The following is a 27,919-nucleotide window of genomic DNA, read 5'->3' as shown; positions in this document are numbered from 1 at the left end:
GCAGTTTCTCACTGTAACCGGTGTTTTGCATATTTACTTGATTTTATATATATTTTACGTTAGGTTTATTTGCCACGATCCAAAGCGTGAGTTATCAGATCGGGAGCGCGCAACTGGCTCAAAGCGTTTCCTCTTTCCTAGCGGGAGCGCGCCTACACAGGGTCGGTAGAAAATGGCGAGTCTGTGCAAACGGCAGCAATGCACAATCGACAGACGCGGCTTTCGCCAGGAACTAGACTCGTGGCGACACAAACTCATTCACTGTGTCGGTAAGTGCAACATGGTTTATCCTGGTACTTAAGAACTGCTTGGTTTTTGTTTGTGCGCGACTGCAAACGTTGTAAACATCTATTACCCGGGACTCAGACGGAGCTTCTCCGAGCGACTTTTTGTCCTCAACTGTATCAATCGTATCCGCAGCCGGTTTAAGTTTAAAGTTAATCTCGCAGTTTGTGATAACACTTGAATATTTTACGTGTGCCGTTTTCGTTACAGATCTTAAAGTAGACTTTATCTGAAGCTCGGCTGTCGTCGTTATTTAGTTTAAAGGGCACTGCTGCTTTTAAAGGGAGTGTCAGGCAGGAATTAGGCGTTGCGTCGGCTAAACTGCAGACCCCGTTTGCAAAAATGCGCGTTCCCGCAACACGATAGTGTATTTTGAATGGGGGAGGATACTGTATTTGGGATGGGGGAGGATACTGTATTTGGGATGGGGGAGGGCAGTGCATGTCCTTGCTGTATGTTTTCAGTTAACGTTAACATTTACTGGCTGCTCACAAGTCACCCTTGTGGGCGCGCATTGCTGCAAAGAGGAAGTGAGACCCCAGAGGAGCAGCCAAACTAATTTAAGAGTCAATATGCAGAGTTTTGATTGATTTATGGGATATTTTATGCATATTATGTAAGTAAAATACACAATTATCCTTAAAACTAGAGCAAGCATTAGATGTTTTTACTTAACTAGTAAAATCATTCAAATTAGTAGCTAATTTAGTACAGGGGGCTCCTAGCATCGCTAGAGATGTGTTTGATCTTCTATCTCTTCGTCAGCATGAATGATGTTTCCAAACACCAAAGACCCACCCCCGTGGTATATAGGTCAAATACATTCCCTGGCCCACTCACTGAAAACCCACTTTACATATAAATATTTTATTTTCTGGAGGCGTCATTGTGCAGCCTAAAACTGTGTGCTTTTCATTTACTTCAGTATTTGAAAGCTAATGTATGTTTAAACAAATGAAGACATAATGAGGGAGGAAGACACTTAATAGTTACACATAAAATAAATAATGGAACTTCAAGTGAGTTTGCAAAAGTGGCTAATACAATTAACAGAGCAGAGCCTTCATTTGGTCACATATCTGCCCCCTGCTCACATACACACTGCACAATTCTCTAAAGATTGTGCATTGGTCAATCAAGCACAATTTAAGTTATACAGTGTTACTCCAAAATGACGTATGGTAAACTTCTTAAAACACTCAGATCATAGTTATTACTCTATTATTTAGCTGTGATGGTATAATAGTAATAGCTATGTGATGCAGTAATAATAATATGTGATCCAGTTATAATAATTAGATAGTGAGATGTCAGTTGTATAAATGGTAAGAACAAACCTGAAGACAGTGCTTTCTGGATGACAAACACCCCTTGTGTGTACATACCATTGTGGAGCTGCAGACATGACAGCAGTGTCAGTTTGCTGCCTGTATGACACAGAAACAACAACAGCTCAATTCTGTTTGGCTTTTTGGTGGAGAGGGCACACACCCGTCCTCCTTGCACAGGCTCAAATGGACATTTTGTCTCTGTGTACTTAATGTGAGCAGTAAAACCAGAACACAGACAAGGCACATTGTTCCCCAGAACAGCAGCAACAATTGTCTGTGAGCCTATGTACTGTCCATGGCCTGCAGCCCACACACATGTGCCTCCAACCACACTTCGTTTTGGGCAGACTTTGAATTTAGCTCCCAGCGCAAGCTCAGGGGTTGGAGTTGTGTGGAGGTCCCATAACAGCAGTGCTCAACTCAGGAAATCAGACAACACAAAGGTAAGGTCAGGTGCACTTTACTGTCCCAGTAGGGAAATGTGTCCTCTACGTCTGACCAATGCCGCTGGAGCAATTGTTGGAACCAGCACCATGTGTTATGCTCTGGCACCAGAGGAACATGGGGATCCATCTCCAGATCTTGAGATACACTTGGTCAGTGCATGTTTTGGGATGATGGGGGAAACCTCCATAACGTGCAAACTCCACACAGTGAGGCCCGAAGAACAGAGTCAAACCCAGAACAACCTCGAACACTTTACAGTGAATCAGATCCTCCCTGTACTTTGTCTTAGGATGACAAAAATAAATGACCTTTTCTGGTCATATTGTTCAGTCATAATTTTCTATTCATTTATGGTCTGATGGTTAAACACATAGAAATGGCTTTCAGTATTTCTTTTCCTGAACATAAAACACAAGAAATAACCTTCATCCAAAGTCTGAACTCTGTTCCAAACCACATGCTTTTACTGACAGAGGACTGGCTGTGGACTTCTCAATGAAATACTTGATCTCTATTAAAACTTGTGCACTTTCAAAAATTCTATATTTTTGTGTTTAGTGGAATTTCTTCACTAATTCAGCTGGATAAATGTTTTCTCTTCTTCCATGGCCTTTAGTTTTTGTACTCAGGGCATCTGTTTTGTTTTTATAAATGTGATAAATGTGTGTTTTCTGTCTGATAAAGCATTACAACATTTGATTTGTCACTATGGATCACGTCATGTACGAAGTACAGTTTGAGCACACAGAGGCCCAGCCAGTGCAGACTGCAGTCTACAGTTTACATTTTTACATTGACATGGTACATATATGGTTATGATGGTTATGTTTTGCTTTACTATGCTGTGTTTCTAGTGGTAAGATCATCATGATGTGCTTGTTTTTTATCAGTGTAGTGTTGGTGTGTTATTGATTGTAGTTGTTGCGTAGACTTTTTTTAAGTGTAGATTTGTGCTGTGAGGAGAGCTGTGCCTCTGTGAGCCTGTGGTCACTCATGTACAGTGTACAGTGTGGTGGGGGAGGGGCCATTGGGGCTGATGCAGCCGGAGCAGAGCAAAGGGTGGGTCATCACTGCAGCTCAGGACTCTTGTCAATTGGGATGCTTGGCTCAACAATGGGAATAGGAATGGGATTTTTAAACATATTTCTACAACCATGAGTGGGCAAATTGCACATTTTATTTATCAAAACATTGGTGCTTTAGTTTATGATAAGCTGTTTGCATTTCACAGTGTCATAAATGAGACCAGGGACTGGCTATGGCTGAGGACACTTTTCGGTATTACAGATAATTGTTGTTTGTTTTTAGTTTCCATTTGTACCATAGTATTGTACTCAATAATATGATGAGTTCTACAATTTTAGTGATTCATAGTAATTTATTGCATGGCCAATCACACATAAAGAAGCATCAAATAAGTGACATTCTCCAGTAGTGTGGTATGAATCCTGTGAGACTGCTCTTAAGCGTCTTACTGACAGTCTGACTGCTCGTCTGATTAGATATACAGTTGCCTTTTCATCAGATTACATTTACACATAGTGGCACTACTCTAAACTGTACCACATGATGCAAAAAGCTGTATACAACCTTCCACAAACAATGCAGAACTGTAACATGATGTCAATAGTTGATTTGTTTTGCATGGATCTCAATCGTGAAGGTATTGATTGATATTTCCCACAGCCTCAGACCAAGCTGCCTCTACATTAGAGAGACATAATGTTGGCTGACGTCACGGTTACAGTGTGACACATTTGTAATGCCCTAAACCAAATTCCTGAAGAGGGGTTTGATGCCACAGCCTGCTCTGTCAAACCAAAGTGGATGACCTACTTTCTCCTCTGCCTCTGAAATATTTCAGAAATAGGATTGGATGGCTTCAGCTGAAGTCCTGTGCACTAACCCAGAAACAGCGTTATGCTGTAGCTATAGGCAAGACAGTGTTTCACTACTACACCCCTCCCTCTCTCTCCTCTTTATATTTGGCTGATGAATAGGAATTTTCAGGGAAGCAGAAAGAGGGCATTTTAACAGTTGACAGCTTTTCAGATGGATTCAGTGCAGTTTAAAACTAGAGTTAGGTGAAAAGGCTTTATTTCTCATCACTGTCTCGTGTTGAAGACGCACTGTAAGTAGGTATTTTCTGTTTTGACACTTTTGAAGTTGAGATTGACATTTTTAGGCTTTGACAGAAGCAGTTGATCCTTTAGTCTGATGGTTTGTGTTTTTAATTCAGTTATTTCTATTTGTTAGATGCATCATTTTGTTTTGGCGTTGCGCGCTCTCATTTGTGATCCAGTTCAGTGAACAGATGTTGGCCCTGACCTCTTTAGCGCTTGATTTAATGCATGTAGTGGTTTTTGGATTGACCCCAGGCATAGCTCATACACTACACTGTGTTCAATGTAACATGTAATGTGCCTTCACTCCTGTCTTGCGTACTAACATAGTTGTTTTTGGGTGTTGTAGATGTAGTTGTAGCAGCTAAATAAAGGATTTCTCCTCAGCGCTTGTGTACTTTGCCATACATTATAGATCTAGTATATTGTATGTGATACTGACATTATCGAGCTTGTTTCTTTTTAATGTTATGACATGCGTGTTCTCCCAACTCTGTAGGTGATGTAGTTGCTTGGCAACAGGATGTAGTGCGTGTGTATTTACTGTTGAAGTAAAACCCTGAGTTGAAAGCTGATGTGAATTTAAGAGAAACAGGAGGTACTTAAAGAGGCGCATTGAGATTAGCCTCACCTGGAGCTGTGACATTATCACAGAGCCGTCTGTTAAACACTTGGACTTTGTGGTCATCATTTCATTATTTAACCAGATTATTTTTGTTTTTCAGGGTTTGAGAGCATTCTTGAAGGTCTGTTTGGTCCGGAGCTGGTACAAGACTTACAGTTATTTAAGGGTAAGAATGATTCATTTAATTCATTCATTATCATATTTTTATCTTTACAAAGAGGTGGTTTCTGTTGCTTTTGTGGGAAGGGGCTATTCTCATTATCATAATGCTGCTGCGTTGTACCATGTGGTGCCCCTCTTCATTCACTGCTCAGCCTCCACAGAAGAGAAGAGCCTTGTACTCCACAAAGTTGGTGTCTTTGGAGAGGGCCATAGATCTGTGTCCTACTGACATTTTCATAATATATGGCATACTAGGACAATAGTGCAATGGTGTGGAACACACATAATTTAGCTTTAAATTAAGCACGAACAGTCTAAAATGTGTTTAGACTGACTTCTTTGCCACATTTTTAACTCAAAATCATAATTGTTAAAAGATTATTTCAAATTATGGAAAGTAATGTCATGTTTTTGCCACCCTTTCATAGATCGTGAACCTCTTGCTGTGTCTGATTGGTCCTTTGATGAAAACTGTATATTTTGCTGTTTGAGAAGAAATAAAGTGAAGGTACCACATTTCATTTAAAGAATTGAAGTACTGTTGTTTAACAGCCATCATGATGCATTTTTATTTTTGACAGGAACAGCTCAGCAGTTTAAACAGTGATGGGCTTGAAGATCCACCCAAACCTCTGTTAGCGAAGGACCAGACTTTACTGATTAAACTCGAAAGACAAGCTGAGGAGTTTCTCAGTGCAGTCCTCAGAAGAAAAGGTATGTTATTTTTCAGACTGGCACACTGAAATACTTTCATCTGAACTTTGAATTATGAACTCTGATATAGTTATGAAATATGCTGAGTAAGCCTTGTTCTTTTCCAATCAGATGTGCCAAATTTCTCTGACCCCCACGTACCAGTAGTGGCCCGTGAGATCCTTCAGGGGATGATCCGACAGTTTGCAGCTGAATATACCTCAAAGAGCAGCCCTCAGGAGCCTTCAGCCTCTCAGCCGCACTGTGACCAAAGCCTGCCGTGTGCACAGCCTCTCTCTCCTCCGCTCTCCTCGGCTCACAACCTCAACCCAGTGCTCAGCAAACTCCTCATGATCGACCAGGACGCCCCTCTGGACCTCACCATCAAGAAACCCCCAGTGGAGTCCACTGAGCAGGGTATGCACCGCCACTGTCTGTGTAGCACTAATGTAGCAGTGCTCTTTAACATATGAACATGTTCCACAGATGGAGTCCTGGATCTATCCATCAAAAAGAACCGCAACAGCTCCTGCCTTTCTCCCGTCACATCCACACCTAAAGGGTGAGTAGAGTCTTGTTTGTAATGTACTGTACAGCTTTTAAGTTATCATAATATTATGCTCAGGGACCACAACACATGCATTCATTTTTTGTTTTCTTTGTGCTTGCATTTTAACTTTTAAGTTTATCCTGTGAATCATGTGGAGGTGGCATGAGTCATTTGTTTTAATTTAAACATGAAAGCATGCTTTTCAGAGAGAAAATTTATTTCATAAACAATTGAAAATCTTTATTTGATGTTGTTTTCCATCACTTGACTCTTCAAGGCCTGACTTTAACACACTTCCCTCTGCTGGCTTACTCTTTTATTGCTGTGCTTGTTGAGTGGTAACGTCACGCACAACATGTCTTTTGCTGTCCTGCTCGGCTAAAGCTACAGTCTATGCTGATTTACAGCAACGCTTCCACTTCTAGTCATGCTTTTATATGCAACAGAAATGGCCCTGTACATCTCCTATACACACCTTCTGTTGGTCTTGATTTCCCCCTTCGTCTTTTCCCTCCTTTGTCACTCAATTTGTACCAACAAAATGACACCAGCAAATAAAATTTGTAAATGCTGAGCCTATTGTTTTAAATACATGCATACACATACGTCCATTTATTGTCAAAGACGGTGATGTTACCAAAGCAAGATCATGAAATAAAGGAGTGGCCAACATCCTCCCCTTCCTAACCCATCCTCGTTTAGTAAAAGACACTGTGCAAGCTCTGCTTACACCCAATTTGCTTCCATCCAATCAGGAGGTCCCTGAGAGCGGACGAGCTGTTAATGAGGAGCCGACAGGATGGGAGGAGGGAGAATATCGGCCACTCCGCCCGTTCTAAGTCTTCTCCCTCTATTTCATACTCTCTGCACATCAAAGAGGAGGTCGCCTCAGAGAGCGACGCCGACCACTCCAGACCCAATGGATCTCCACCGTGGAAACTTAAAACTAACGGCACCCATTTCAGACTCAAAAATAACGACATGAATGAGCACCTCAAAGACATACCCAAACTTTTGGAACTTGCTGGACTTATTTCCAAGTCTTTGGTTGAAAAACCACATGAAAATGGCAGAGACCAGCTCTCTCTGGGCAATTCAGCATTTGATCTGAAAATCCCTCAGGTTCGAACCTCGGCTGGTGCTTCTGACCAGTCCTGGGACTCCCTCTCCCCTGAATATTCAGGCTTGCGCTATGAGAAAAAGCTTCACTCTATTCTGCCCCACAAAAGGCACATTAATGGTTTAAATGGATCTACTGTGGAAAAGGAACACTGGCCTTTTAATGGTGAACGCGGAAACAACATTCTGGATGCTGATGCAGATATGGGGATGAAACAGCCGAGGAAGAAGCGTGGGCGCTATCGGCAGTACAACACCGAGCTACTGGAGGAGGCCATTGTGGTGGTTATGAGTGGCAAAATGAGCGTCTCCAAAGCCCAGTCCATTTATGGCATCCCTCACAGCACCCTGGAGTACAAAGTGAAAGAGCGGTTGGGCACTTTGAAGAACCCACCCAAAAAAAAGCTGCGGTTAATGAGTCAGGCTGAAGAGCAAGAGGAGCCATGGCTGTGCAAGGGCAAGGAGAGCCCCGACTCTCCAGACAGGGAGTCTGCAAACCTCTCTCTTCAGGAGTAACATTTCATGATCTTGTTTGTAAATATATAACAGATACTATTTATTTATTTAACAAATAAGTTATTTAATCATAGCCCTTGCACATATTTATTCAGCAAATCATACTTTCATCAAATAATCAAAGCCCAGCTATCTGAAAATATTCCTCCTCTGATGTAGCAGATATGTCTTGGAAAGTGGCACCACCTGGTGTTCACTCTGTGTACTGTAACATGATGTTCAAACCATGCCAGCAGCACCAATAGCCTTTCAGATACACCTACTACTATATGAATATAGTGACTAAGCAAATTGACAGTATAGTAACACTTAACAATTATGTGAAATTTAAAAAATAAGAAACTTTCAGGCAAACTCAGGATACTTTTTACACAGGGAGGATGTTCATGTAGACATTAGAATAATTGTACGCAAAACTATACCTCAGTTATATTTGCATTATCTTACATTCTATAATACAGCTAAACCTAACTCAGTAATTAATTACTCAAGCTTTACTTCTCAGGTTGACTTTGAAAACATGCTCAGTTTGTTAGCCTTTCAGTGTCTTTGTAAACCTTATCACTTCAGTCTTTAAAAGATATTTTTCTGTTTATTAGAATGCATATGTATTTATGCTACAATACAGAGAACTTGGCTATGTTTTTAAGATGGTCTTTAAAAACAAACATACATTAGCAATAGCAATATGTATATCAATGCCTGTACTCACTCACTGTGTGAGCAACTTGAGTAAGTACAGTAGTCACTCACAGCAACATTCATACCTCAGTCTACTCAAGACAAACAAATCTTCCTTTTCTTATTTCAGCTTTGGTTTGTTACTGTGCAAAAAAACTGGTGTTTTCAAGATTTCAGATACTGTTCTATCACTGCTTTGCTCCACACACTTATCTGGGGGTGCCCCTGTGCCCCCTTTGCCTCACCTGCCACCCCCTTTGCCTCACCTGCCCCTGACCTGCCCCTTGATCAGGAAACTCCATCGTGCATTATCACTGAAGCCTCAGGACATTCCCGATTATGGGGTCAGCCCATAGTTTTCTTCAGGTCAATAAGTTACACTCGAACAATGTAATGTTTGTTATAATTACATGTGTTTATGACAGCCTTCCAAATGCACAACACAGTATAGTTCAGGGATTATAGACTTACTGTATGTTCACAGCAGCAGCAGCATAACGAAATGTTTAGTCAACACAGGGCTGTTCATCATTACCACATCATTATCTACAGCAAGCCAATTTTTGCCCCCTATTTAATTATAACAGTATTACGTTAAACATTAACAAAGATTATTTTTACACTGAACATTAACATTTGATTTTGTTTGCATGGACAATCGCTCATTAATAATCTAAGCTTCCTTTTGAATACTGTTTTTAAATACTGTTACAACACTGGGTATATCTTCTGGAAAGTAGCTAATACCTTTCTTACAAATTGTAGCAGATCTTTTGATCGACTACCTCACCTACCAAAACCTCTGTGACAATAAAAAAAAAAAAGACCCAGTAGTTTACCATCCCTACACGGGCCCCTTGTTACTTATTAAATAAATAGTGCATAGATCAAGATATGATACTTAATGGGACAAAGGATGGAAATTATTAGTAGTGTAAATATGTAATGTATGGTATAATGGGCACTTTTAATGGTAAAGTCACCCTGATCTTTCTAATGCAGAGGTTTAACCTAAGCAAAGTTTTATTATGTAAACTTAAGATACCTATTTATTAAGGAGTATTTATAAAGACTTGCTTTTAACTAAGTTGCATTGAATGTAAATTAGATAAAAAGTAACATAGTGCTTAAAATAATATTTATCTATTTAAACATATTTGCTTACTGACTTGTATATTTGTAAATTGAATATACATTGTCAATGAGGGCAAGCATAGTTATAACCTGTGTTTTTCACATTATTTAAGAAAAGATAACGTGTACAGACTGTTGTATTTTATTTCAAATGAAAGATGATGTACAAAAGACAGACTTTATGTGAAGATGCATGGTTGATGCACATGTCATTGAGTTGTTGGATGATGAGGTGGAAATAACTGTGGAAATCTTGGTGTGTTTTACTGTTGAGTAACAGTGTGGAGCTGTAGTTGAACCTGGTTAAATGTCCGGTCATTGGTCACACACCCTCATAGTTTAACTGCTTCTGTGAATCCCTGATGTGCGCTATAACATTAGCAGAGTAACACTGTGGATGAATTGATCGTACTGTGGGCTTGTTACATATAGTAGACCCAAGCTTGCCGTTTGCATTGCTTCTTGTGTATTGTATTTTATTTTTTTTGTATTTCTTTAGAAGTTGATGTTATTATCAAAGTTACACTAATGTTAGATAATATGAATACCCCTCAGGGACAAACAGTTACTTTTCAGGTACTCCTTAAAAACCTCACTGCTCCACAGCAGGAGCACAATGTTTGGGTGTTCTATTCTTTTTTATCTAAAGATGGTAGTTACTTTTATTTTTCTACCTAACACAACTGAATGTCAGTTTGACTATGTGTTTCAGCTCACAATTTCTTTCCCAGTTTTCTTCTGTGCCTCAAAGAGCACACAGACTATTATACTGTGCAGATAACTATACATTGGTTAAGGTCACAAATACAACCCTGTTGACTCTACAGCCACCAGCAGATCTACACTGTGTGTTGCACTCATGTATTATACACATATACTGACCCTTCCTTTCATCAAAACAAAACAGATCTTTAATTACTGACACATTTTTCCTGATACAAACCAATAAGCACTTAGTAGAGACTGTGTGCTAGTGACGTCAGCACGTCAGAATCAGTAATTGATGAACATTCCAATGCAGTGTAACAGATAACATTACAAATAATATCTCAAAGGCCGCATTGCTGTTTAAAATGCAAATTAATAAAAAAAAAAAGTGGTGTTCCAATCACACACAGTAACCTACCTCACAAATCTTGCCAAAAAAAAAGAAAAAAATAAAACACATGTTTGTCCCAGCTAAAAGAATAATTTGCACTGGAAATACAGTTGGTGATTACTTTTGTTTTCTTGTGTCTTTTAAGTTATTTTTTTGTATGTTGTGGAGCACTTGTCATCCCTAGCACTTATTAACTTATTTGACACTTGTGTACTATAAAATGTTCTCTCTAATATATATGCTTATGAGACTTGTGGCCCGCAGCTAGAATTTAATGTATTTGCATGTGTGATATTTTCTTGATTACATGTTGTAACAAAGGCACCATTGTGTTGTAGAATCATTAAATATCAGTTGTAACATTGTAGTAGGTCACTGGATTTAAAACCCCTTCTATAAATCACTTATTCTTCTAATAAATATGCAATGATTAATTAAATCCTGATTGTTTTTTGTTATTTATAAACCTAATGCACATATATTTTATTTATTTATTAGTTGTTGTTTTTTTATTACATTTCCTTTAAATTATAATTTGTGTTAAATTATTTGTTTATTTTTTCAGGGAGCCCTGGGAGGTACAGATCGGCAAAGGCAAGGACCTGCAGGCAGCGTCCACACTGGAACAGTTTATGTCCAAACTGTGTCTGCACCATCAGAGACAAATAATCAGTACTATTAGTTTCTTACAGACAGAGGTTAAAGCCCTCACACCCTCAAAGTCCTCACAACCAGTCACATGTCCACATGAGCCACAAACTTCCTATTCACCATGTTTACCCACTCCTACCAGACCATCGTCTGAGCCCTCTAAAGTGTACTCCAGTCCAGAAGTTAGACCTAATTCAAGCATCTGTCCGAAACCAAAACTGCCTGTTACTCCCGTGCCCCCTGCGGCAGCCTCCAAAACTAGCCCTTCACCTACCAACACTTCAACGCCTCCCATATCCACACCCACAATAGAAACTAAAAACAGTGGCCACGGTGATCATGCCCCTCTAAAACTAAAAATTATGAAGACTGGTAGTGTTAGTGCTGGTAACAAGTTGTCTTGTGTGCTCACCACAGCTATTTCACCTCAGCTTGAGGACGACAAACTGGGTAACACAAGTTCAGCAGAGATACAAAGGGCTAGACTTAGTTCTTCCTTTAAAAAGCACAATGAATCTAGCCACACACATCCAGTCAAACAGACGGTGGGACAAGCTGATGACAGAACAGCAAAACCTATTTCTTTTCATGCGACTATTCCCTCAAAATCCCCCAGGACTGCCAGAAAGTCCATCCGACCATCTACCGAACGCCACAATGACTTTAATGACAGAGTTATTCTAGACCCTGATCTTGGACATTGTGATATTGTTTATATTAACAAACCTATCACAGAGTGTTTCAAGAAACGCCACAGGGGCATGGCACCAAGACGCAATGCTCGAAAAAGTACCAGAGGACTCATGTATTCGGATGAGATATGGGAGCTAAAAACAGTTCGAACTCTAGCAGGAAGAGGGAACTGCCCCAATCCATTGCTAGACTTCAACAGCTCTGTTACCCCAAAACAGAACCTGTCCAAGCCTGAAGGCGTACCCCCTGTGGATATGCCCTGTGCTGGGGAGTGCAGAGAAGCCATGGATCAACAGATCATTACACAAGAGCCAACTGAGAGTGAGTTATCAGAGACAGGTCAGGCCAAAGAGACAACAACAAGTGATGTAGATGTTATAGTAGAAACCAGTCAGACAGACCAGTCACAGGTAGTGCAAGAAACTGCTTGTCAGTCACCAGCGGACCAAGCTGATGATATGGACAAGAGTATAGAGCCAGATATATGTGCAGAATTGGAGAAGCCCAGTGAAAATAAAGACATTACTTCAGAATTATTTACAGAAGAAAAGGAAATTTCCCAAAACACAGAAGAGGAGAGTTCAGTGCAGCCAGTTTTGCCTGACACAATCTCTGACACTGTGGAGGATGGTGTTGTAGAAGAAAGCATTCAACAGATTTCCTCAGACGATGTAGAAGTTCTCAAAGAAAATCCATTACCAGAAAAAGAAGAACTTTTAGAGGATATTGATAAGGATAAAAGGAGTGATGAGCCAAACCAAGATATTCAGACGGAGTTTGTTACCACAGAGAGGTCTATGGATACAGAAGGGGGTAGTGCAGAAGTCCAGCTAGCAGAGGAACCGGCCACAGAACCGGAAACTACAGCTGTAGAAAACACTAGTGAAACCACTGTATGTGAAAAGGACAAGAAAGAACGTGACGTGTCCTCAAAAACACTGGAGGAACTGGCAAATGAATTGCCCCCTTGGAGAAGAAGGAAGAATACTCAAAGTTCTGCACCAAAAAGCATTGAAAAATCTGAAGAGGTCATTGTGGGTTTTGTTAGTGGTAGGCCTGTTTCAGCGTCTGATAGAAGTCTGCGCCGCAGGTCAGTTCAAACTACACCACCCAAAGAAATGCCAAAACAAAATAAACGTGGCCAGAAAGTACAAAACAAAAGTGATGGGAATTCAAATACAGTATCCAGTGATTTTGTGAAACCGTTGTCTGTGGAGGAAGAACCTGAACCAGCCAAAACAGACCCTTGTCCCTCTGTTCCTCCAGTAACAGAGCCCTCTGACAAGCCCAGTTCCAAACCTAAAATGTCTGCAGACAAATCAAAAGTAGACAGAAAAAAGGCAGTTGGACAAAGCACAATGTCTTTACGTCATCTTAGGTCCTCTGGGCAAATTTTAGTTGAATCTCCTACAACAGTGCCCATCTCTGTCACTACTACTCCTACTACTAATACTGCTACAACTACTGAAACAGCTGTTACAAGTCATCCTTTGGTCATAGAATCTAAAGAGTCCTCAAACCCAGTGGCATCTACCCCACCTTCCGCTCCATCACATACAACAGAACAAATATCTCCACAAATTACTGACAAGTCCACACCTCCAGAAACCAGCGTAGATTCAAAAATAGATGAAAAAACAGAGCCAAATAGCCAGCCTCAAAGTAAAAAAGAAAGCCCGGTCCAGTCCAAACCTATTCTTAGATCTGCAAAGGTTGCACCAGAGGAGAGTGAGGCTGAAAAAGCCGAATATGTTCAAAGTACCACTGAAATTACAGTAAAGGGTGAACCTCAGTCTAAGGCAATGTCTTTGAGAAGTAAACGCACTCTTCAAAATGAGGTGGAAACTAGCAAGTCTTCAACACAGCCAAAACCCAGTGAAGAAGCCCAACTTGAAAGTTCTTCAAGTGCAGACAGTAGTGGCCCAGTTGCCAAAAAACCTTCAAGAATGCCTTTGAGAAGTGAAGGCAACAAGGTGGATCAGTCACTACCAGCAGAGGAAAAGAGGCTATCATTAAGATCACAGAGACAGACTGCTGCTGCTAACAGTCAAAGTGATGTTCCCTCACATATTCGTATGACTAAACCTCTAGTTCGGCCCACTCCAGTTGCACAAAGTACATCAATCGGCATCGCTTCCACTTCTAAATCAGATCCACCCAAATCGCTCAGCGTCAGGTTCTTGGAGGCATTGAATGGTGCACAAAACCAGCAAATAATAAATAACCTTAACTTGAAGTTTGATAAAATGCACAAAGGTTGGATGCAGTTGGACAAGGAAGGCCAACCCACACCCAAACACAAAAACAAGCTGGACAGACAAGCGGCTATATGGAAAAGTAAACGCAGAGTTCGAAAACCCAAAATGATGGAAACTTCAAAATACTCTCCAGTGCAAATGCTCTTCATGAAAGGTTTTGATCTCAACACTATATGTCGCTGGTTTCTTGAATCGACTGAAACTAAATCTTTGGTCATAGTTAAAAAGGTGAACACTCGCCTTCCATCAGAAACACAGCTCTGTTTCCATAGCTCCGGGGCCTCGGGGAGTTCACAAGGCGTCTATCCAAGTCTGCAGGCCGAACGCTTGAAGAAACATTTGAAGAAGTTTGCCATTGCGTCACCTGTCAAAAGTAACCCCAAGACTCAGAAACTCATTGCCAAAGCATTAGAACAAGAATTGGTCAATGTGGTTAAAGGAAAAGAGAAAAAGGAGGTGGCAAGCGCTATTGTGAAAAAGCTAACTTCATCTTCCAAACGTGAACCACAGAAGCCTAAAAGTGGTAAAACTCAAAATCCAGCCAGTGCAAGGATTTTAAGGAAATACTCGAATATCCGAGAGAAGCAGGCAAATGCACGACTAAAAGAGAAGGCAAAAGTAAAGGCCAGCTTGAAATCATTCACAAAAGACGCATCCAAATCCAATCAGAAATCATTAAAATCATCATCCAGCAAAAAACAAGTGGATACTGAGTCGAAATCGGATAAAAAGAAGACTTCAGCTGAGAAATCCAATGAACAGAAGTCAGTAAAACCACCTGCAAAGGAAAAGAGCAGCAAACAGGTGACCAAGGAAGAGGTAAAGAAGGAGTTGCCAAAGAGAACATCTCAAAGACTAGGGTCACCTCCTGCACCTGAGCTTAATGTCACTACAGCGCCTAAAAACAAGACAGACAAAAAAGTGGAAGAAAAAAAGCCAGTAGAAACAATTAAAGCCACGAAAACCAAAGCTGCTAAGGTTCAGAAGGAGTCTCCTGAACGAGCTGAAAGTAAAAGTGCTGATCCTCCAGATATAAAAAATGATAGCAAAGTCCCAAACTCGCCTGATCAGGTTCAGACCAGGTCCCAGCGTAAAGTTGGCACAGCCAGTTCTGTCAATGCCACTTCCAAAAGTGTTACAAGGAAATCTGAGAGGGGCAACAAAACCCCAGTCCCAGCAGAGAAGCCTGCTCTCACCCGAAGTGGAGCTCTGAAGCGTTCTGCAAAGAGAAGACAAACAGCAGTGTTACCACGCAGTGCATCCAAAAAGGCCCAGCTAGAGACCCCTGCAAAACGAACCAGGACAAAATGACAACAACAAAGATTTAGTTTGTTTTTAATTTCATTTTATCCTGTTGATTATTTAAAACTAACTTTAACTACCTGAAGTTCTCATTTGTACAATGATGAAGTAAAATTTTTTTGTGCTTTTGCGAAATACATTGGGTTATATGTTTGGCAATTATGGGCTGATAGAAGATGCTTGAAGGAGACTGCAGTACCTCCATGTTTCTGTCTTCCAGGACTTTGACTGTTATAACCAGGTGCCTTATCCAATGAATAAGTGAATGTGTTTGTAAATGTGAAGCATTTTCTTTTTAAGTAGTTCCCCCTATTTACTTTAACACTGTGTGCAGGGTAATTGCTGTTTATTAAGCATTTCTGTAGAGCTGTGTTACCCATTTGTTTTTAATACGCAACTTCCCAGAGCATTAAAATTCGTCATTATAGTGACACTTAATTTGACCAGCTAATGTGTGTACTTTATTTTATGGTTTTACTTTTGTTAGAGGAGTTTTTGTGGTTGGCACAGTTTATTTCTTACATGCATGGTTGTCCTGAAAAAAGCAGATTTGGAGTAGTGAAGCCTATGCAAGACTATGCATGCTCTGGTAAGGAAGCTGTGTTGGCGTGTGGAGACAAAAATGATGAGTGTGGATAATGTGAACCAATAGCATTAAAGGAAAAGTACTGACCTTTTTAATTATTTCATTTGTTTTTGTTGGTAGCCTAGTCACTTTTTGTGTGTTTTTTCTGTTATTAAATGCTCTCAATGTGAAGTTCCATAAACATCAGTAAACTAGAATTTTAGCAGTGGTTTTTAGTAATTTCACATGTAAATGCAAAAATTGTCGTATTTTTTTAAATGTTATTTAAGAAGTTGCGGGGCTAATGTATTTAGCAAATCTAAAAGTCCACCAAATATCAGACTTGAACATGTTTATTCTTTCTATAGTTGCTATTTAAAGATTTTCATTTTGTATATTAGAAAGAAACTGCTTTATTGGTAACTCCTTAAATGTGTCATCTTTGTCAAGACCATTGTATTTTTGCTGAACTGATATAAAGATTTTTTTTTTAATGATTACTGTGTGAATTTATTTTTTGTTTAGAATGTAGGCATGTTTTACTTATAAATACAGAATCCAGTGATTTAGCAACATCTTGATAAAAATGGCTTTCTGTTCTAGTTTTAAAAAAGACGGAACACAGAACACACATCAAACATTTTAACTAATAAAAATAAAACCAGACCAAGCACACATAATTGTTTTAATTAATGAAAAGGTGGAGGTTTGGTAAACATTTTGTCGGTGGCACTACGTACATTCAGCATTACTGGGATAGTTTTAGTTCAATCCCACAATCAATCCTGTAACAAAATAAACAAAATAAACAAAATTGGAACAGGACTTTTTCTTTGTAACAATTCACTACACATGAAACATTGTGTCAATTACAATAACATCTATGTAAATAGTTCATATGATGGAGAAACTGTTTGGCCACCTTACCAAATAGCTATCAGTAATGGATTATGAATGAATTATATTTCATTAGCACAAGCACCACTAAGATGTCTACCAGATAGTTGGATGCACATACAGTATATGCAGTACAGTGCAGGCGGAGCGGCAAGCCACATCTGACTAACGTTGTACCTTAGGAGCACAGCTTAAGATTTACAGTGACCCTTTTGATATTGCACACCACAGTATCACATCAATAACAAAATAACTAATGGGAGCGCTGTAATGTGGCCGTAGTACCAATATTTTTTACATAAGGGGTTAGCAGAATAGAAAAGCAATGTCACTCTCCTAAGCCAGTGAATTTTAAAACAGTGAGTTCAATGATTAGGAACAAGATGACAGCTAAAGTTGATGGATAAGCATTATATTTATCTATACACATTTATACATTCAGGGTGTAGTGTACTTGGCAGCATGTCCAGTTTGTGAACAGCCATTCAGATGTGACAGACACGGAAATGTCCCGAGCTTTGAGTGTGTCTGTCAACAGTCCACCAAAGGCATGTCCCTCAGTGTCATGTTTAAATGTAGATGAGTAGCATATTCAGTGTCCACACAGGCTTTTGAACTCTTCTGTCTTGACAGCAGCTTACAATCTGTTGAGCTTGACTCCACAATATAGAAAATAATATTCCTCTCAATGGCAAACTTTTTTAAAAGGTATAAACAACAAATCATGTAAAAAAAAAGAAGCAGACAAGTGAGGTATATTTACAATGTACTAACAATGGGACATTCTCCTCTGTAACTGCTCACAGCAAAATCAGGAATGTCTGAGAAGAATAAAATACTGTTGTAATCTGCAAACACAGTCAAATACTTTACAGAGTTGTAGGATATTTTTTTAAGATTTTTTTTTTTTTACTTTTAACTTTTTTCAGAAAACCAAATAAACCAACAACTTTATAAGAATGTCAATACAGAAATAAATAAAACAAAGCACTCTCTCATTTTTAGGTGTAATATTCACATGGAAGACAACATATACATCATTATTAACATATTTCTAGAGAAGACCAATACTGCCTCTATACTGAAGAACAAGAGCAGCTGCTGCACATTGCGCGAATTTCTTTCATTACCATTTGTGAAATTAGTAAAACAAACAAAAACAACCCAAATGCAATTCACCTGTCACAAACAGACATACGATTTAACATAGTAAAATACTATACCAAAATGAAATACAAATATATAGTATGTATATATATTAATATCTGTTAGGATTTCATTTCTATAGAAAGGACAGCTGGGGCAAAAGGCTAAAGCAAAAAGCTAAAGAAAACAAATCAATAAAGGAAAATTGCAGAACATAACAAAACAAATATAAGACAAAATGTCTCAGTATCCATTTTGTTTTAAATGAACTTTTTTTTTAATATTCAATGATCTTCTGCTGGTTTGTTGGCAAACCCTCTTGACATGCAGCAGTTTGCACTCTTATTACACTACAGGCATTAGGAGCTCCCTCAAGCACCAGCTCCAGAAAAGAAGGGTTCGGTAATTCACCTAAATCCCAATGGCACTGCATGCAGGGGGTGGTTCACTGCTAGCACCACTTTAATTCTGTTGAAAGTAATAGTTTTAAATAACAAGGCCTCGCACAAGGGCTATATGTGTTATGTGGCGATGCCATGCATGTGTTAAGTGTATGAAGGAACCTGCACCACTGACATCTGGCTCCATTCACACACATGTACCACATGTGCCTGTCTCTCCAACATCTGTCTTTCTTCATGTGCACATGCAGAGCATAGACTGTAAAAAACGATGACACCACAAACTCCAGTCCTGGTAAAAGCAGACAAAACACACAGTTCAGCTCATGATTCTCTCTGAGTCCGTCTGTAGCTTCTGTCAAACCCAACCGGATCCTCACTTCATCAATTTGAGAGGATGGATAGGTAGGTGACACTGGGTGCTGGCTGTTGCCACACTATTACATCTTGAGATCTTGAACCATTGGAAGGATGCTAAACTTATGTTGGCTGATGTCTACACACCCTTAGAAGGGGAGGAATTGTTCTATTTTACATTGTCTCTAACATATGAATAAAGGTTTGTAAATATTCTTTATACTTTTTCTTCTCCTCCTTCACTTGATTCCATCTTGTCTCCTTACATCGTTTTCTTCTTCTGCACAACAGCTGGGAGTGGGCTGTAGTTGAATGTGCTACATACAGCCCACACAGCCACACTTAATGGTCTTTTCTACCTCCTCAGTGAATGAGGTGCCATCACTGCATTCAAATGTGTATTTCCGACGCTTCATTCTCTGACTGGCGCAACAGGCCCCAGAGTCACACACTCCGGAGCACTCCACCCAAGACACCATGCGGGTCGTCTGACAGATGGTATATCCTCTCTGCACCTGGTAGAAGTCCCTCGCAGGCTCCCCTCGACACTCAGACTCTGAAACGCAGGCACACGGGTAGGTAAGAGCCACTCAGACTAATGGTGTCAGACTCATGCTGTTCACATCATGCGTTGATGTTTTACAGTTTGATGCATTATTCTCACTTCAGTAAAGGGTGTAGCTATAGCTCAGAATTGTGGCTGATTGAGTCAGAAGAATGAACACAGACATACCTGCATCACAGAGATCCCCTGTGTAACCACTTTCACAATGGCAGTAGGCATTCCCTGTGTCAGAGATTTGGCAGCGGCCGTGCTTGCAGGTTAAGTGGCGGCATGGATTAAACAGCTCCCCCTGTTGGTTACAGAGTGCACCACGGTAACCCTCATCACACTCGCAACGATATGATTGACTGTCCAGTGAGATACATTTTCCGTGGACGCATCTGAGGAAAAAACATGTGTATCTTTCAAGACTAATTATGATATTAAAGATCTGGCATAGTACTGGATAAGTCATCGGCAGATAAATAAGAGATTAATTCAGTCTAGTGTTTCTTCTAAGCACACGTACTTGCTGCCCTGGCAGGGGTTTGTGGAGGGTTGGTCACAGTGCGGTCCACTCCAGCCAGGCTGACAGTGGCACACAGGCCCATGGAAGCCGTCAGGCTGGCAGATGCCGTGCACACAGTAGATCTTTTTACAGGGCTCACAGCCTGGTACCACACCAGGCTTCATCTGTGTTTTGGTGAAGTCCTGAAGCTCATTGTTGATGTACAGATTCTGGATACAGCCATGGAAACTGGTGCCATTCTGAATCTGCCACAGTCTAAAAGCACCAGAATGAACATCCACGGGCATACCTACAAACACAACACATACATTAATCCCAGTGTTCAGCAGAAACAGTGGTCACAGACAAACAGCAAACAGAGGGCTGTAATGATTATGGGTAATGATGATTTATTTAGTTTTCAAATATGAAGGTCCCAATGATGCAAAGATTTGAGAATCAAAGCTACAGCTTTCTGTCAGACCAAAAGTGTTTGTGCAGAGAATACTCACTGGGACACATCAAGATGAAAAGGACAGGAAAAAAGAGGGAATGATTAACAGCACAAAAAATAAAGCAACAATAACAAAAATATTACATTTGCTTAATTAATTATGATGGTGATATATGAAGTATAAAGCTAGAGGAAAAAGATAATTATTCTATTTACCAACAATGATTTAAATTAACTAAATTGAAAAATATTTTTTCACATTAGTACTGTCAGTTATGCAAAGCACTATTAGATCTCCATGAAGTTCTTGAGCATAACTTTAAATCTCTGGTCTTCAAGCTTGAAATATACCTCACTAAATCTGAAAAGAAATTAACCTGAATATGAGAGACAGAGATGTAACACGCAAGAAAGTCACTAGAGGGCAGTCTCATTACATAAAAAACTAGCATAAAACCAAACGAAAACTATGATAGTTTAAAAAAAAAAATGGTTAAATGATTTCTTAACAAAAGGCAAAGAAAGAACAGGACAAGGGCAGGGAGGGTGTGAGGATAGGCTGCATGTTTGGGCTAAGGTGGAAACAAAGCGGAGGGGAGGGAGTGACAGTAGTGTAGTAGTTAAGAGTGCCTGCAGAGGAGGAAGGTGTGTTCTGGAGAGGGCCCCTACCCCCCACATAAAGTGGAGCCTCCCTGTTGAGGGGTCGCGCCACCCCAAAGCTGTCCATTGTGGTTGGGACACCTCCGTCAATGGACAGGTTCACCATCTGGTCAAAGGTCACCAGCTCCACCGTGTGGAATTGGCCATCATTGATGGTCTCAGTGCTTATGAAAAGAAGCAAGAATATATGTTGGTCATATTGTAAGAATAATTATACAGACAGTGGTACAATAAGCAGCTTACCTGTAGATGGCATGTCCAGGCTGACTGCCCGGGTCATAGCTCACTTTAACATGACCCTGAAAGAGCTCCACAGCAATATGATCATTGTCTCCATTATACAGCAGAATACCATTATCCTCAGCTGTGGACACCTGTAGCAAAAGACATTTATAATTTGAATTGGCATTTGGGAAACTATAATAATAAAACACAACATTATTAATTAGTATGTATATATAATATGTACAGTATGTATATATAATTTACCTGAAGGGTGATGTTGGCCTGGGGCCAGTTCTGTAGGTCTGACAGCAGCAAGTATGAATCTCTATCCACAAAGTTAACACTGACCAGCTTTTCACAGCGCGGTCCCCCAAACTCGGGTGGACATTGGCAAAGGGCACGGCCGCTCTGCTCCACACAAGGGGCATCATTTTGGCAGTCTGCCAGCTCACATAGAGACACCAGTGATGGGGCGACCTCACACAACTGACCACTGTAATGACCGAGGCAGTACATTAGTAATGAACATGTCACTGATGGTCAAGTGTAATTTGAGCTGGTTTTACCTGTATCCCTCCAGACAGGCACATGAGTACCCATTGAGTTCATCCACACACTGAGCCCCATTTTGACAGCGGTGCTCCTCACAGTCATTATAGTCTATGCTGCAGTCATCACCAACATACCCAGGAGAACACACACACCTGCAAACAACACAGATTACACATGCAATCCTACACATGTGATACACACTGACAGCAGCCCACACTCACTTGGGCCCATTAGATGTGATGAGGCAGGTAGACTGGTGCTGGCAGGGGCTTCGTCCTGGGGCACACACATCCTCAATTTCTTCACACATCTCTCCTACACAGAAACCACACATTAAAAAACTGTCAAATGGTTTGACAAAGTACAGAGATGAATCTCCTCACAAACCTGTGTAGTAGGGAGGGCAGAGGCAGGTGTAGTTGTTGACTCCATCAATGCACGTGGCTCCGTTTTCACAGTCATTGTCATCACAGTCATCAGTGTTGGTTTGGCACCGAGGGCCCTCAAAGCCCAGTGGACACATACAGCTATGAAACACAACTGTGTTCAGATATTGTAGACATTGCAGATGGGTTTTTGTAGTGTTGGGTGAATAGTCACCTGTATTTTCCTTCTTCATCCTCATCAACTTTACAGGTTCCCCCGTTGGCACAGGGGTTACTAACACAGGCATTAAGAGCAGTTTCACAATTCTTCCCCTAAGATAAAAGTAAAACAAAATCAGTACAATAAAATATGAATGTTTAGTTTGTCATTAGTCATCTTAAAAGTTTTACCTTAAAACCTGGAGGACAGCTGCAACTGAAGATGTCTAGTATGTCGGTGTGGCAGATGCCATGATTCAAACATGGATTGGAAAGACATGGGTTGCACTTGGCCAGCACGGCAGTGTCCACCTCATCTATGTAAAAGTTCAATGTAAAGCAGCTCAATGTACAGACTGGAATAAATAACATATAATGTTGGATGCTAAACTTACCGCTGCATTCAAACTTTTTCGCAGGTGTAGTCAGTAGCAGTTTGCCATCCATGTCCTGAGGACCGGCACAGCGGGCAATGCCAGGCTCTTTGTAGCCAGTCTTTACCCAGTCAGAGAGCCATCGCAGCCGGCAGTCACAGTAAAGTGGGTTGGCACCAATGGCTCTGTAAAGCACACAGTGAGCACTGTTTAAGGCTTACATAAGGAAATATAAACAGAGGGTCAGAATAGTGTGACTGGATATATTATAAAATAATGTTATTTATTACATGCAAATGTATTTTCATTTGTTGCAAACTTGATTTACATAAGGTAATAACTACTGTAGGTTCAAAGCAACCAGCAGAGGTCTCTGCTGCCTTAAACCTACAATAGAAATAGATGTTTAAATTAGTTGAAAATTTAACCCTAAATACATATTTGAGCCACAAGGTGTATCACCTTGTTGAGTATTCCATAATTATGGGAAAATGTGTGAACAGACGGCAATCTTAACTAGTTCTGTCATGGTGACCGTGAATCAATAGCGCTCTGTCCTCTGGCTAGGTGCACAAACACTCCTAAATCGATGCTGTTCCATTACACTGAAACACAGGCTCATCTTGCAGCCGGTCCAATACCTGACACTTGACATCTGCTAACATGAAAGCCACTTGACTGTGACTGTGGATCGATAGCTTGCCGTCATCCCTTCTCTGGGCCTGGCAGCCTTGACTTCTGTTGCATTCCCCAATAAATGCTGTGTTTATTTAACTACAGTCAGCCTTCCTATACCCTCCCCCTGCTCCTCTGGCCTGAAACTGATATAGGTCTATTGATTTGTGGCTGTAAGGGGATGAAGTGAAAAGCCTGGATGGCAAAGGGGCCACACCAGACTTGAGCTTACACGTGTCCAGAAGCCTTGCCACAGCAACACAACAGAAGCAAACCCAACAGAGTCTTATACACAAACTCCAGTGTAATGTGTGTTTACTGAACATCCCTAGATGATGAACAGGTTTGTGCGCTTGGATCTATGACTATAACCTCTGACCTGTCTACAGCTAATGACCAAAACTGTAGGTCCACTAACAAATGACTCAGAATAGACATGTAAATACATGTGTTTACTCACAAGTGGGAAAGGGACCCCACATCATTGAAGATACCCTCAGGGAGTTCAGAGATGTCATTGCCATGAAGAGATCTAAAATGGAAAGTAATTTAAGAACAAAATATTACAGAGACATGAGAAAGATACGAGTATGGGGCAAAAGTCTGATTTTGACAGTGCACTGCTGAAAATATATTGAGAATAGATGATTTATGGTTCATGTAAACCAAATCCCAGATCATTACCATCATGTACCGTCCACTGACCGCTCGTATGGAGCTGCAGCAATAACAGTCTTGGCTTAAATTAAGACAATGTTTAAACAAACTTTGAAACTCTTTTTTGATCTGTGAAACCACCAAGCAGCTGCTTACACCGACAGTAAACAACAAACCTAGTTACCATTTACAATAAAAGTGTATTGTAGGAGGGTCTCAAGCACGGTTTGACAGCCTTATAGCAAAAGACCAAATGAGTGACTGGTCCTATGGAGGGTATCTGTTATGATAAGACATGCACAACAAGCACATAGAATAAATATTATATTTGTTGTAGTTTTCACATAATAATCCATCATAACAGTTTCTCAAATCACCTTCACACCCAAAACCCACCAGGCCAATTAGCAGCTTATTAATCTTTCTGGTCTAACCACAAGCATCGCACACACAGCAAACCCAGCCAAATGCATAACCAGCCCAGACCACAGACTTGTTTGAAGCTTTGAGCGTTAATGATTTCTCTCAGTTTTACAGCTGTGTAAAGCCAAAGGTGTAGCTTCATAAAGAGTGTAGCCACTTTATACTAACTCTCTTTCAACCAACTTTCTTGTGGTTTGTGTGAAGTTTGCATTTACATTTAGGTCTAATAAAATTATTAAAGACAAACTGATGGCATCATGATTGTCAACACTGACTGTTTATTTTATAAATAGTTTGTCCCTTAAAGAGGTATATTAGTGACAGAGCAGCAGTTAAGACATCATAATTTGTGTTTCCTTTGGACTTGGACTTGATCAAGTGAGACAATAAGGTAGCCAGCCTGTATTTTTAGGTCTTAGGGTGTGTGGCATATGTGAGGTGGGGGGGCCTCACATGGCGTCTGCCACACTATTTCAAATTGAAAGGTGGCGTGAGTGACTAAGAGCAGACGTAACTAACGGTAACGGTCATGGCTTCATTAGAGATCAAAGCTGAAAGGCCAGGCATCAGCGTGGCAACATCAGCTAATGATGAGGAGTTTCACTCTCATTTCATGCTAAAAGGCCTCTCGCGCTTTGTGTGTCGTAATGATCAGGGACTTTATTTGAATCCTGCTGTAAAACAGAGGCTTTGTTGAAGCTTTGTTGTCTGCAGTAAAAAGTGTGCCTGCTATGAGCCCACATGGACGACTGATAACTCTCCTCCCACACACGGTAATGTGCTGTGCTAGTATATGACACATATAGGCATAAATGTCAAAAGTCACTGAACAGGAGCTCTGCCTGCAATGCAGCAAATAGAGCTGTATCTTTAAATTAAGTAACACCATAACAATGTAATATTCAGTGCAGAACAAAATAATGTTTTGTATTCTGCCGGACATTGCATACTACACCTCAGTGACTCTGTGAACAAAACTGTCCAGTTACTGACACGACTGAAGATACGTGGTGGGTGACACATGGTGATGGCACCTCAAGGGTACAAGAATAAGACTAGGGCCTGTTTTTTTTCTCCAAAACAGAAAATAGGGCAGAGGTTGTGGATGTGTTCTTCAGCTGTCATAACTGTTTAGACTACACGTCAAGCCTCTGGAGCCAATCAAAGATTTCCAACAAGTGTGGTGTCTGTAGTCTAAGCAAAAATATTCAACGCTCTTGCTTTGTATGCCATCTTGTTTTAGAACACCATGTTAAAAATAACATCAATATTATCTACTGGGACACAAGGTCTCAAGTGACAAAATAAGTTCTTCAATACATGGTGCATGTTAACAATTGTTAGATGACTTCAGTACATTGTATTAAGTAAACATTTGACAGCAGAAGAAAGAAAACAACTTACAGCAGCCGAAGGGAGTGCAGCCCACTGAATGCCATTCTGGGGATACAGCGTAGGGAATTGTAACTGAGGATTCTGTGGTGTAAAAATAAATACATGAGCATAATTCATCTGATTGCGTTATACTGTGATTACATAAATGAGTCTCTCATGGCTGGCCTTACAGTGTGGTGAGCTGGCTCATATTAGCAAAAGAAGAGTTGGTCAGGGAATTGATCTTGTTGTTGCTCAGGTCACTGAGGAGGATTAAAAACATGAGCTTTACATTTAGATTCATTACAGAGAAATGTAAGAGACACAGAAGAGCTCAAAACACTTACACCAGCTGAAGATACTTAAATGTAGACAGCTCCTTTGGCACAACACTAAACTGGTTTCCATCCAAATAGCTAAAAGCAGAAAAATATATATTAATAATGCAAAAAACAAAGGAACAACTAAACATGTACAGTACATCACTTTATTTCCATGGGTAGTTGCTTTCACTGGCTATTCTTTCACTTTGTTTCGTGAGAGGGAAGAGCTGAGCGGGAATTGAGTTTAAAGGTAATAATAGGTAATAATGATGCAGACGGGGACTTGAGATAATGATGGACTAAGTGACTGCTGACGACAAGATGAAAGCGCAGGACAGAGGAGCACACCTGGCCATACCTGCTGCTACAATGACAGGCCTTAGGCTCATGCAGCATGGGCGTGTACATGGAAAGTATTGGACCTATTCTGCTCCGTGCTCTTTCCATTGAAAACTGCTCATTAAAGTGTCCTCTCCCTCCCTGTGCTCCTGTGGACAGCCTTTGGCCCCCACACAAATATGCACAAATACAAGGGCCCTGGCTCTCACTGTGAGAGTGACATCAGTGCTAGCCCCCAGGGCACATGTCTGGGAGAGTAACTGCAGGCTTTATGGACTTGTTTCCTTTCCCCTCACATGATGAAATCACCATCTTTTGCTCTGTTTTCACTAATTTACTTGGAGACCAATTTGCTTTCAACCTTTGTATTAGTGTAGAGACACACCAGGGGAAGACATATATGAAGTCAAAATACTCACAGTTCTGTCACATTCCTGGGGATGCCTTTGGGAAGAGTGTGGAGGTGCTTGTTACTGCAGCGAACAACTGTCTCTACACAAGTGCACTCACTGGGACACTGTGGCCGAGGCATGCAGCTCAACTCTGCTTCGCCTGAAAAAAAAGTTTGTATATAAAACTTTTGGCTCAATATTATATACAAAATATCACAACAAAAAATGTGTGTACGTGTTGTAAAAAGTTATCTTGAGAGCTTTCTGTTACTCCAATTTAACATTGATCAAGGAAGAAAATGGAGGGCCTGAAGCCAGCTAACAAGTCTAACATTCATTCAGGTGCAAATAGACTGACTGGTCAATACAGCAAACAGCTCAATAGCCACAGAACACTATCGACGTGAAGCTTAGGAAGTGCTGAGTGGCAATCTATTCAGTAAACAAAAGAAAATCACAGGAGCCATCATTAGTCAGATGATCTCACTTTGTGGAGTGGAGTCAATGGGAAGATGTTTATCCGTAATCACAGGTCAGAAAGCTTTTGCAAAAGAACTCTCTTAGACTTTTCATCTGACAGCAATACTTCATTATTCACAACATGAGGTAACAATTGTGCCCACAGCACTGACCCTCCTCACAGCGGAAATCAGGCAGAGCCACATCCTGCAGGGGGATCTCTTTGAGGAACGCTGGGCGCTGGCAGCGAGGGTTTCCAGTTACTATTTTCCTGCTTCTGAGCCAATCGCCGAGCCAGGCCAGGCGGCAGTCACAGTTGAATGAGTTAGCCAAAAGGTTGC

The 27,919-nt window shown here is 40.6% G+C and overlaps 2 protein-coding genes across 3 annotated transcripts in view; one reads left to right on the top strand and one right to left on the bottom strand.

Annotated features, from left to right (window-relative positions):
• Nucleotides 1–147: 147 nt before the first annotated feature.
• Nucleotides 148–16,731, top strand: wu:fc17b08 (ligand-dependent corepressor). 2 transcript variants are annotated; one of them, XM_020921133.2, is made up of 7 exons: nucleotides 148–269; nucleotides 4,912–4,977; nucleotides 5,402–5,481; nucleotides 5,555–5,687; nucleotides 5,799–6,083; nucleotides 6,153–6,228; nucleotides 11,331–16,731. In XM_020921133.2, the coding sequence occupies exons 1-7, from the start codon at nucleotides 173–175 to the stop codon at nucleotides 15,676–15,678; spliced, it is 5,085 nt and encodes a 1,694-aa protein (XP_020776792.2). In that variant the 5' UTR covers nucleotides 148–172; the 3' UTR covers nucleotides 15,679–16,731. The 2 variants fall into 2 exon arrangements, with proteins under 2 accessions (XP_020776792.2, XP_055019003.1); XM_055163028.1 differs by lacking the exon at nucleotides 11,331–16,731 and adding an exon at nucleotides 6,972–10,834.
• Nucleotides 16,732–16,905: 174 nt separating this feature from the next.
• The window catches only part of slit1a (slit homolog 1a (Drosophila)), a 58,187-nt gene continuing 47,173 nt past the window's right edge, over nucleotides 16,906–27,919 (bottom strand). Inside the window, exons 20-37 of the mRNA XM_020921004.2 lie at nucleotides 27,752–27,918; nucleotides 27,147–27,279; nucleotides 26,413–26,481; nucleotides 26,257–26,328; nucleotides 26,096–26,167; nucleotides 24,072–24,143; nucleotides 22,958–23,121; nucleotides 22,755–22,879; nucleotides 22,579–22,676; nucleotides 22,366–22,505; nucleotides 22,200–22,293; nucleotides 21,993–22,130; nucleotides 21,691–21,919; nucleotides 21,445–21,575; nucleotides 21,211–21,365; nucleotides 20,109–20,397; nucleotides 19,769–19,980; nucleotides 16,906–19,591 (exon numbers count right to left, since the gene is read on the bottom strand). Of these exons, the coding sequence (XP_020776663.1) occupies nucleotides 19,353–19,591; nucleotides 19,769–19,980; nucleotides 20,109–20,397; nucleotides 21,211–21,365; nucleotides 21,445–21,575; nucleotides 21,691–21,919; nucleotides 21,993–22,130; nucleotides 22,200–22,293; nucleotides 22,366–22,505; nucleotides 22,579–22,676; nucleotides 22,755–22,879; nucleotides 22,958–23,121; nucleotides 24,072–24,143; nucleotides 26,096–26,167; nucleotides 26,257–26,328; nucleotides 26,413–26,481; nucleotides 27,147–27,279; nucleotides 27,752–27,918 (2,599 nt within the window). The 3' untranslated portion in view covers nucleotides 16,906–19,352. The remainder of the gene's footprint in view (nucleotides 19,592–19,768; nucleotides 19,981–20,108; nucleotides 20,398–21,210; nucleotides 21,366–21,444; nucleotides 21,576–21,690; nucleotides 21,920–21,992; nucleotides 22,131–22,199; nucleotides 22,294–22,365; nucleotides 22,506–22,578; nucleotides 22,677–22,754; nucleotides 22,880–22,957; nucleotides 23,122–24,071; nucleotides 24,144–26,095; nucleotides 26,168–26,256; nucleotides 26,329–26,412; nucleotides 26,482–27,146; nucleotides 27,280–27,751; nucleotide 27,919) is intronic.

This window comes from Boleophthalmus pectinirostris, unplaced genomic scaffold (genome assembly GCF_026225935.1).
Source record: "Boleophthalmus pectinirostris isolate CB_2022bp ecotype Guang Dong unplaced genomic scaffold, ASM2622593v1 HiC_scaffold_5, whole genome shotgun sequence".
NCBI lineage: Eukaryota > Metazoa > Chordata > Actinopteri > Gobiiformes > Gobiidae > Boleophthalmus > Boleophthalmus pectinirostris.
This window is presented reverse-complemented; position numbering and strand designations above follow the sequence as displayed.

What these genes read in the sequence shown, in the direction of transcription:
- wu:fc17b08 (XM_020921133.2), top strand. Translation starts at nt 173, where the DNA reads ATGGCGAGTCTGTGCAAACGGCAGCAATGCACAATCGACAGACGCGGC. An exon ending in CAAACTCATTCACTGTGTCG is followed by an intron (nt 270 to 4,911) that starts GTAAGTGCAACA and finishes TTTGTTTTTCAG; the next exon opens with GGTTTGAGAGCATTCTTGAA. An exon ending in AGACTTACAGTTATTTAAGG is followed by an intron (nt 4,978 to 5,401) that starts GTAAGAATGATT and finishes ACCCTTTCATAG; the next exon opens with ATCGTGAACCTCTTGCTGTG.